We start from the raw sequence: 10,689 nt of genomic DNA, 5'->3' as shown, positions 1-10,689 counted from the left end.
CTAAATTAACCTCCTAAACTATTTCCATTCTGATGTAAATACTTTCGAACTTTTTTTATCACTAAAAATCTGAAATTTGTCCATTGCAACTCAAATATCTGAGCTCACATCAATGCAACTAATATACTTTTGATGAAATGAAAATAAAAAGTATATATGTCGCACATGTATAAATTTAAGTTAAAATTAGTTTAGGGTTTTTGGTGACGCAAAAAAATTGGAGATGTTTATGTCACATTAGGCATAATTTTAGATTTTCTTTTGTAATATTTGCCCTATTCCTTTTTTCTCTTTTGGGGGAGAAATTTTGGTAGAAGGAGTGGGTCTCGGTGAGTGTGAAAACGTGGGGGGCCTCTCGGCCGGATTTTGGTAGAAGGAGTGGGTCTTGCTATCATCTAGAGCAAAGACTTTCTAGGGGCAAGGAAAGAGACCCGTGATAGCAAAATTAGAGGCAATGATGGTTTCAAATTTTCCGAATTTCCTCTTTTTAACGACCGCGACCGGGCATCTTCATTTTCGTCATCCTCAGCCATGACGGAGGAGCTGACGACAGCGGAGCCACCCGCCACAACGCTGCCGACGACCGCATGAGGTCGTGAAGAAGGCTTTGGCGTGAAACGGGGACTCGCTTTTCATCTCTTTGAGACGAGACCGGAGTCTTTGAGATTAAAGGGGTGTTAGACTCGAGATTTTCCGGGTAGGACAGGACATGAAGATTTTATGCGTAATCTAATAGGATATTAGACTTACCAAATTGTTTAATTACTGTGCTATGGTCACAAACTATGTCTGATCGAGAGAGTACCATCCTCATTTTCGCGGGGCCTAAGTGACTTGACATTTGTGCATATATGCTCATATGTTGACTCCCTCTGTCCCCATCTAAATGACCGCTTGCGCCCCTTTGAATGGGTCATACAATAAGTCTCTCAGGAGAGTCGACGAGGACAAAGTAATACGGCAAATGAAACCAGAACGATCGGTGGCTTTGCTTTCATGCCTTATGCTTGGTGGTCGTAGAAATCGCATGAGCAGCACACAACCCTTCAATATCATGAAAGTGAAAAAGATGAGCAAGAAATCCCCACCCAAGGACTTAACAATCGGGTCGCCGACTGATTTGGGCACCTGGATCGATGACCCTAGAGCTCGATGGGACGGTGAACTTTAGGAGCCCTCGCAACAGAGTGGACTAAAACGATCCCGCCTCGGCGAGATTACAGGTAATCCATGATGGAAATGGTAAGAGACTTTATGAGGACCACTACACACCAGAGAATCGAGATCAGGCATTTTCTTATAAACACAGACCATGAGGACAATAATAGCAATATGCAGGTCACTGTCCATGCCACCTCTAATGGCCCTCCTTGAAGAGAGAGTCGAGGGGTTCTCGGGCCTTTCTTTCTTGTCAGTAAGTTATAAGCCTCATACAGAAAGGAGAATCTCATGGTCGATTGGAGAATCACAGTACCCAAACATTGGACCCACCATGAGATGAATTTTATCCCGTGACTGGTTTAGTCTTCCACATCAGTAACATGCCAAGTCTAGACAATAATCTTGACAAACAGGGCTGATATGGAGCTTTGAAAAAGTTAAATACCGCACTTGGTCAAAAATGGCATGCTCCGCCTTGAAAGATCAGCCATTAATAAGTGTTCAAAACGGAGGTAGGGGTACTTCCAATACAGAGTGCCTAACGAGCAAGTGATAAAAATTCTTCCTTCACTACCTGTTAATCGGCAGCTGATAGGGCCCATGATGTTGTCCAGGGAATGCAGTGAAGAAAGCATAGACTTCAGACTTCAATAAACGGAATCCATTTGGACCGTTGACCAAGCGTAAAAACAGTCCAAAAGGGGAAGAAACAAACCAAAATCAAGCCAGTAGCACTGACATGTGTTCAAAGTAATCAAGTACGAAAGGAGAAGGAAACCGGTGCTTTCAAAAAAGCATGCTCGTACTGATAATTAACATCAACACACTTATTTGCGGACTTGAGGGATTGCCGCACATCAGAAATGCTTCAGCCTGCAGGTAGCATCTCATAGTTCTTAGCAGATACCCCAACATGCATTTCTTTAAACAATCGTTATTCTGAAGTATCTGTAGGGAATATGGAGATTTCTTCTACCATATTTCTAACTAGTTATACAGTCTATTAAACTGTTAAACGATGTAGGGCCTATAAGGATGAAAAGAGAGGGGAGAGGTGAAGGAAGATCATCCACTTCCAAGATATATTCAAACTAATGAACAAAGCTCCACATTTTAACACTGAAGAAGGGCAATAAAACCGGACCGGAGAGTTGACTATGATCTAAAATTGTGCAAAGAATATGGAACATCACAATACAAAACTTCTTTGCAAGCCGCCAAAACTGCACTCTCAAGGAAGTGAAAACCTCAAAAGCTGGACCAGCACGTAGTTAATTAGCTGTATCTGAAGAAGTTTTCCCTTTTCGCGACCTCTTTCGTTTCCTACCTCTACTTCTGATGGTACCATCACCATCCTTCCTTTCCTGCATTAAAACATCAATCTCTCACATTGTGGTGACAAATAAAGAGAACTGAGATTGCAATTACATCTTCCTGGAAAGCAGAACAAGTAGCGTGCCACTGTTTTCTGCAGAGATTATTTATGCACGCAACATTTTTTTTTTGCAGATCTCTCTACCATGGAAGATGCACCGTATGGCAAAAGTGCATTCCCAATGTTGTTTAGGGAAAAGGAGTTCAAACTTATCAATCATCCTAAACAATTTATCTCGAAAAAATATAATTTTAGTGAAGAAGGAAATGCTCAGACAGCTGCCGTCTGCCAACATTAGTACTGGAAAGATGAAATATACTGAAAGTAAAAAGATCTGATTATGAGAGTTTTAGCAGCCAGTCACTACATTCAGGAAAATATAGTCAAAAGATTCAACCACAGAGGATGTAATAAAGGTGACGGCATGACATTCAACAGCATCTTATTTACAAAAAAACTTCCAGAATTTTTGTCAAAGCCAGGTTCTACACCTTGTAGGTTTGTAATAATAACATAGAAAGAGGGAAAACAAAATACAAAGAGGTAGCACACAGCTAATACATTATCATTCACCCACGAAACAAATCAGCAGGATTAAAAAGTACAATTATAGAGACGCATCTGGATTATGGTCCACCAGTGACAGGAAGGAGGCACTTGAACTTTTCATGCTCAGCATAACAATTAAAACAAACAGTGAAAGAGAAAACATTGAGATCTACATAGACAGCTATTGCCAGTGGAAATCAGGAGCAAAGAAATAACAACCAAACTACTTCCTGGGCATCACCATGCATAAAAAAATGTTACTTCTCTTTAGCTCCATTTTCTTTTTATTCGGTTTGGGTTTTAACTTTTGTTTGGGAGGCGAGGAGGAGGTATTAAGAAGAACGCTGCAGACCAACCTTCTCAGAACTAGGTTTAGAATTTTCATGGGTCTTCTTCTTCAAACAAGAAAGCGGATTTGGTCCCTGCAGCAACAAATGAACACCTTAAAAAGAAGACAAATGAGATCATACACATTATCTTTGATTTAAGTGCATGCCTCTGCTAATCCATCAACAATATAGTCAGAAAATATAGTCAAGAGATTTCTAATAGAAGTCACATTAATATCTCAATCTGAACATCAGTAAAAATCAAGGCAAGTTCCTGACATCAACGTATCACCAGATACAGACAAGACCTTACATGCAAAGACAGAAAAGGAACAGTATGTGGCCAATCAACAAATAACCTTGGACAAACGAAGAGGGATGAAGATAATATATGAGAAACATAATAAGAGAACGTAGATTGCCACCTTCGCTTTCTTTCTCTTAAACTGAACTTTATCTTTTACGCCTATTTCTTTTTTGACTGCTTGTGGCTTTGTCACAGCCGATGACTCCAAATATTGCTCTCCAAAATCTTCCTGTTCATCAGAAGAGTCTTTTGACTCCTTGGCCCCAAGAATATTAGCAGTCCTCTTTTTCAACATCTTATGCTCCAACCCTGTCATATGCAACCGTCCTTCTTCGGAAGTTTTCACAAATTGGCGTTGAGATGTGGACGGTTGCTCGAGAAAAAGAGCATTCCTAAGACCATATATGGCAGGGACTCCTGGTATCTGCCGGAATACAAATTAACAACTTATAGTTAATGCCATCAACTAGTATGCATGATAGGAAGATGGAAGTGCAAAATCAACTAAAAAAGTGACATCAAGTCTAAGCAACATTTTCTTTGAGAGCATTTTGTCCAAATTGAATATATGGGGAGGGAGGGAGAGAGAGAGAGAGAGAGAGCAGATTGATTCCAAAAGTTAAAAAAGGTGTAGTGCACAGAATGGAAGCCTGCACTGATGACAAATCTTCATCGTCCATATGCCTCCTCCCAGTAAGTAAAGTAACAGCATGCCCAACTTTGCATGTAAAAGCAACAATGGTTAGGGACATTACTAACCTGCAGAAGCTTCCTCCGCAGATCAGTGTCCTGAGTAGCAACAAAGAAGTGCTCGGGATTTTTTTCCCCAATAATCTCCAGGATGCAACAGTCAGCTTTCATCTTCCCCTCATGATCACATCTAAATCAAATAAATTTTTGTATGATAAGCACAATTTGCAAATCATTAGCACGTCACAAGTTTAAACTAATAACCAAGATTCTACAGCCTAGCTTCCCAGGAGGTTAAAAGACAAATAATATGCAAGATGCTTCTTAATTTGCTAAACCACCATAACTCCATTAACTTTTCCCGGAAGCCAAGTGAGGCCTGAGAAAGACCCACTCTCGGCAGAAATAAACACGATAATCATATTTCTAATTTACAAGCTTGGTCGGCGCCTTTCTATTTGAGAAAACAAAAAAAACACTAACCTGGCAATGGCAAGATGTTTTATAGCATCAAGTGAATGGGCATGCGAGTCTCCCAGCCTTCTCAACTCATTATGCACACATCTGTAGAATTTTGGATAAACGTTCGAATAGAATGAGCTTAAGAATCGTACAATTAGCATAGTCCAAGACAATCATGAGGATAAACATTAATTCTCAATTATCACACGCACACGCACACACTGCGAACCTGGTGGTGTAGAGTTTGACGGGAGCGGAGAGAATGTCGGAGAGGGCTTTATCGGCAGGCGCAATTTTGTTCACGACAAGGTGGTGCACAAAAGTCCCGTCGCAGAGAACTCGGAAAGGCTGTCGAAAACCGAAACAGGCGGTATAAAACCTCACCGCCTTGCGTTGGCGCCTTTGCTTTCGCACCCTCATCTAAACGAACACCAAATAACGTTAATTCCAGCGAGCAATCAACAGTACCACCCGATCAGGCATAGAACCCCCGAACTAAAATCAGATTGCGGAGAGGACGGGCTATCACGGGACGCTACGCAATGCATCTAGAGAGCAAAAAGCAAACGAGGTTCAGACATCAACCGAGAGATAATACCTCGACTTAGGAGAGAGCACCGAGCAGCTTGAAATCGCCGCGGGAGCAGTGGAATCGAGGACCCAATAGCGACGAGAGCAGGGCAACAGGGACCACCCCTCCACGGTTTCAAGCCTCGTCGCTGTTGGTGAACGGAAGTGGCGGTGGTCAGGACTCGCGTTGGCATTCTCACAAACATGTCGTGTGCAAGACGCGACCACTCGCGGAAGCGCACGTGCGTGTGGGAGAGAGAGAGAGAGAGAGAGAGAGAGAGAGAGTACCGTTCAGCTTGATTGAGAGAAGAGGAGAGAGATGCGTCGCAGCTGGAGGAGGAGTGGAGACGCCGCGGCGCAGCTCTGAAGTCGGTATGCACCAATGGAGCGAGAGCAAAGAAGAGAGGAGGAAGAAGCGTTCGGGTCGACGAGGTCGTCCCTATTTAGGCCATACCTTTGATTATATATTATAGTGATTAACATGTCTCGACCATAAAAAAAAAAACATGCCACAATTATCTATCACTAACAATTTTGCAGAATACGATAACAGAAGTAATTATTTGAGATTAACTTTATAGTTTACCACGATATATTATGAGTAACTTTATTATGGAAGATCTCAATTACGTGACTTGATTATACAGTGAATTAAGCGAAAAAGCTCCTGAAAATCTCAAATTATATCAATTGTGACATATTTATCCTAAGTTTTTTTATTGTGGCATAAAAAACCTCAAACTATGCCCACACTGTGACACATATATCATAAACTTTTTCTTGTGATGAAAAAACACCCCAAAATTGTACATACGTGACATATTTTACCCTCTGTTAAGATTCTGTTGGATGGTTTTTCAGCTAAAATAATGTCGTTTTTATTTCATTTAAGTCACGCGGGCACGCTGTCAACATCATTTGCCTTCCGACATTCATTTAAGCAGATTTTTAACTATGCTCATTGACAAAACGGGTATAAGTTTGATATTTTTTGTGTCACTGAAAAAAGTTTAGGGTAAATATTAATTTAAGGTTTTTTGCGGTTTTTTCCCATTAAATAAAAAAGGAGAAAGGGAAGGGAATGAAAGCAGAGTAGAAAATAGGGGAAATTTTCATATGTCCATGAAAAGGAAATAAAGCCAAAATTTCAATCTCCCCGATCTTTCTTTCCCTCGTGCTCTCACAGACATTCTACATATATTAAAGAAATTTGGTGATGAATTCTGTTTGATTTTCTTTTTATTTTTTTACTTAGTTGGGAGTTGTTGATTGCTCAAAAAGATTTCACTTTTTTTTTGTACAACTGTAAAAATTTAGTCAATATCAAACGGGCATTTCTCGCTCTTTTCTTTTTGTGAACCTCAAAAGCAAATTTAAATACTTTACCTTGAAGTTATGGTTAATAATTTAATTCCGCCTCCACATTTCATTTACCTGAAAAAAAGGGCTATAATTTGATTCAGTGTATATCAAACTGTCATTATTACTATATGACTACACTAATTCCCCTATAAGTTTCCTCCCCCCACATTTTTTGGATAAAATAACCTATGTAAATTAATAATACAAACACCCAACAAAAGACTCAATAATATATACTATTAAACCATTGCATTATCAAGCCTTAGTTATTTATTAAATATATTCAAAAAGCCATACTAAAATTGTATATTAGAGATGTTTATGGTGTATATTTTCAGATTTTTATTTTTCTAAAGTGATTTAAGATTAAGCAAAGTACTAACATTAACTTTCGAAGTATACCAAAGGCAAAAACCAATGAGCCCAATTAAGCGGAAAATTAAGAAGCGTGAGCCTTTCAGTAAGCTCAACCAAAAGCTTTTATTATTGAATTATGTTCACTGCATCAGGAAATAGTTAGAAGACGAGCAAGAGCCCGAAAGAGGTCCAACGAAAACAAGGAAAAAGATCTAATATGCATCGTTAACATCACTTTGGAGAAACAGACCAATTAATTGTTATATATATGAAAATACATTCTTGAATTCCAATGTTTACAAACTCTTAAGGGGTGACATAACATACTTTCTCCTCTTTAAACCCCATCGAGCAAGAAGAAGAGCCGCTGAATTGATATCTCGCGGAATCTAAGCGAAAGACCATGCAGGATGCTTGCCGAGCAAGCTTTCCGGCATCCCGTATGATGCATCAGTTTCTCATGAAAACTTTGAAGCTGAACTCCAGAGTAAGGTTGGCCACAAAGCCACAACAGACCGACCCAACCTCTCCTTCAAAGATGAGATGCACCAAAAACCAGCTAGTGAAAGGGGTCCAGAGAGAAAGCAGTGTACATATAACCAGTTCATTGCTGCGTAGGCTCGAGTGCTCAACCATATGAACAACACAATAGCATAAACACTGCAATATAGGAAGAGAAGAAGCAACAATGTGCTAGATTATCTGGAGAGCTCGCAAGAGCAATAACAGCATCAATCATGAAAACATGGAGAATTTTAAATGAACGACGTGCCATCGGATGAAACAACAACTGCTTCAATCATGTAGCAACAGCATAAGATGCAGGCGCTTTTCAGGACTGCATAAGTCCAGCGGTGCATGCCATTTCACGTACACACACACGCGCGCGGAGAACATTTTGCCAAAAGAGTTGTCCAAAGTGGACCTTCTGATTGAACACGTACAACAGTTCAAACATGGCATGATCCCATTATAAGAATCAAGGACCAGAGTTCGTTCTAAAAGAACGAAAGAAAACAAGGACTCGTTCTTTACATGGAATCCAAGACCATAGCCACTACCCACACTTACGTGATTTCTGAGGGACAGTCAGCTGAATGAATTATAATGGCCACACTTCGTGGGTATAGTATCGCCTCTAAGATTTTGAGAGCGAGAGAATGAAGAAGAAAACCAGCATATGCATCATTCAGGATGTCCACCAAAGTCAGGCATACATGGAAAATTATGCCTGAAGAAGATACAAAAAGGACAAACCTAAAACTTGAGTGCACTGCAAACGGTGTAAATCAGAGAGAGAGAGAGAGAGGAAATTCTACCAGGTCATGACAATGGTAAAAAATATAAGAATCGTGCATTAATTGATTCATAAGAACAGATAAGATTCTAATGCATTGCTTCTAAAACATGATTCTAATACAACTACAATAGCCAATAGCAGTCTTGCAAAGCTGTAATCAACATCTAAATTATCAGCACTATATACAACTCAAGATAAATCTGAGAATCCCTCGCTCCAGCAATGACTAAGAAACGCCTCCAATCACCAAGTAACAAAAATTTGGCACATATAGAGGTGCAAATACACTAACAATACTGTGACATCCCGCTATTACTTCTGTATGTTAGCAACTATCAGCTGTCAGCAGGCAGACTACTTTTCCCAATCAAACCAGAGGGAACAATCCAATTAGTAATTGCTCATATCATGTAAGTAAATGGTCAGGAAGCAATAGAACTATGGAAGGAAATCTCTTCGAGGAGAAGTTTTCTGGCCTTGTTGACCATGTTGAAGCATAGGCATATATGATCATCGAGATCCTTTAGTCCATCAAGGAACTTAGCGTGGTTCTTGCGAAGCTCTTTCACCACCTCTAGTATGGAATTTTTATCCGTGCCACTCTCCAATCCAATCCGGATCAATAGTTTGTCATCCTCTACAGCAGCATACAAACGTTTGACAAGACCATCAATAGTGTCCAAGTCATTGTTGAGAACATAAGTACCTTTGGCAGCAGCATCAAGTTGAGCAGAATGGGCAAGCTCTTTCTTTGAGAACTTGTCGTGTGGAAAATACACCGTCAAGCATGGAGCACTAACAAATGCAATGAGTGCATGGGCCGTGACACCAATGGCGCACGCAACAGCAGCAACTACGGTGCCCAAGAGACAAAGCGCAGACCCTGTAATGGCATGGCGAACAAATTTAACTCTTGATTTGGACTTCTGTAGTCTATGGTCCAGCTGTTGACATAGCTCTGAAAAGCAGCTACGCATTGTGCTGAAGTTATCGGAGTCAGGGGAAGGGAAGGGGTTGTCATAGCAGTCGAATTGGACAAAGAGTTCATAAACCCTGTTGCACTGTGATTGAGTAAATGAATCCGCATCTAGAGGAATCACTGCGAGGAGCTCGACAAGAGGAGAGTACATGTCGCGGGCGCGGTGCACGCTTTGGTAAAGCAAAAGGCAGAGGTTGGACGTGTTCTCGCTGTGGTCGAAGTATGAAGAGACTAATCGGGTAAGCGCGTTGTGCTTGGCGTGCCTGAGTGCCTCCCCCACGCATTCCCTATTCGGTTGCAGAACGCGATGCAGCACCTGCTCCTGGGTCGACTCGCCACAATCTTGCTCTTGAAAATGCGGTTCCCGCTCGCCCTGGCTGCATTCAAGAACGCAAATCGTGGAGCGAATCTCGCCATAGGAACTGGTCTGAAGAGCGAGGGTGTACTCCCGGCTGAGATCGAAAGTGGGCGAGACCGCCTGGCTCGATCTTGACGTCCCGCCTGGCGAAGTCCCTGCAGCTCCAAGTCCGTTCAGGCAATTTCGCAAACAGAATGACGGCAAAGCGGACTCACCCCTCAAAAACGGAGTAGACGAGACTTACCCAGCGAAGGCGGTGGATGGGTATCGAGGACCTGCTCCGGATGCGAATTGGGTCGTGCAGATGGAGAGGGTTTGACAGCGAGACACGACAACATTCCGCGCGCATGGAGGAGCTACGCCTTCCCAAATCCGCTAATCCGGTGCTTCATCGTCATCTCTGGATCACAACCTGACGGGTTCACCGTGCTGCGTCGAAACGCTCGATGGTTGGAACCGTCGCTGCTTTGACTTGCGAGTCGGACCAACAAAGGCTTGGTCCGGGAGGGTTGCTCCGATCAAGTTTCAGTCTTGAAACTTCTTCGAGGGGGAGGCAGGCGACACGCGACGGAGACGTGGCCCGGTGGACAACGGGATTGGAATGGGACCGGGCCGGGCCATAAGCTCCCAAATTTAAAGGTTTATCCACGGCCCAAGGATACATTTTTTGTATAAAATATGAAAAAAAAAGTAGAGTTCGGAAAAATTAAAAACATATATTTTTTTAAAAAATTTCGTTGGACTAAACTTATAAGTGTCAAATTAGCAATTTAAGATTTTTAGATATTGGGCTTATGTGACCTGTTATTTGGTCCATTTTGTGTATCGGAGAATACAAGCATCGCTCAGATTATCGACATGAATTATCATCGTAATTCAAATAATTATTA

At 41.5% G+C, this 10,689-nt stretch overlaps 2 protein-coding genes and 1 long non-coding RNA gene across 3 annotated transcripts; 1 reads left to right on the top strand and 2 right to left on the bottom strand.

Moving 5' to 3' along the window:
• Positions 1-2,212: 2,212 nt before the first annotated feature.
• On the bottom strand, positions 2,213-5,873 carry LOC115672416 (uncharacterized). Its single transcript, XM_030594220.2, has 8 exons — positions 5,732-5,873; positions 5,472-5,592; positions 5,103-5,293; positions 4,895-4,975; positions 4,481-4,601; positions 3,840-4,145; positions 3,442-3,507; positions 2,213-2,525 (listed from the first exon to the last, which is right to left on the bottom strand). Exons 3-8 carry the CDS (start codon positions 5,291-5,293, stop codon positions 2,433-2,435), a joined length of 858 nt encoding a protein of 285 aa, XP_030450080.2. The 5' UTR covers positions 5,472-5,592; positions 5,732-5,873; the 3' UTR covers positions 2,213-2,432.
• Positions 5,289-5,852, top strand: LOC130138700 (uncharacterized). The gene is made up of 2 exons (XR_008817035.1): positions 5,289-5,588; positions 5,725-5,852. It is a non-coding gene; the product is annotated as an uncharacterized LOC130138700 (long non-coding RNA).
• Positions 5,874-8,494: 2,621 nt separating the features above from the next.
• On the bottom strand, positions 8,495-10,379 carry LOC115672736 (UPF0496 protein At3g19330-like). The gene is made up of 2 exons (XM_030594655.2): positions 10,044-10,379; positions 8,495-9,954 (listed from the first exon to the last, which is right to left on the bottom strand). The coding sequence occupies exons 1-2, from the start codon at positions 10,135-10,137 to the stop codon at positions 8,885-8,887; spliced, it is 1,164 nt and encodes a 387-aa protein (XP_030450515.2). The 5' UTR covers positions 10,138-10,379; the 3' UTR covers positions 8,495-8,884.
• Between the last annotated feature and the right edge of the window lie 310 nt (positions 10,380-10,689).

Source organism: Syzygium oleosum, unplaced genomic scaffold (genome assembly GCF_021117445.2).
Source record: "Syzygium oleosum isolate NSW1041296 unplaced genomic scaffold, Sole_v2.1 Sole_v2.08, whole genome shotgun sequence".
Classification (NCBI taxonomy): Eukaryota; Viridiplantae; Streptophyta; class Magnoliopsida; order Myrtales; family Myrtaceae; genus Syzygium; species Syzygium oleosum.
The sequence above is the reverse complement of the archived record's forward strand: the minus strand, read 5'-3'. Positions and strand labels throughout refer to the sequence as shown.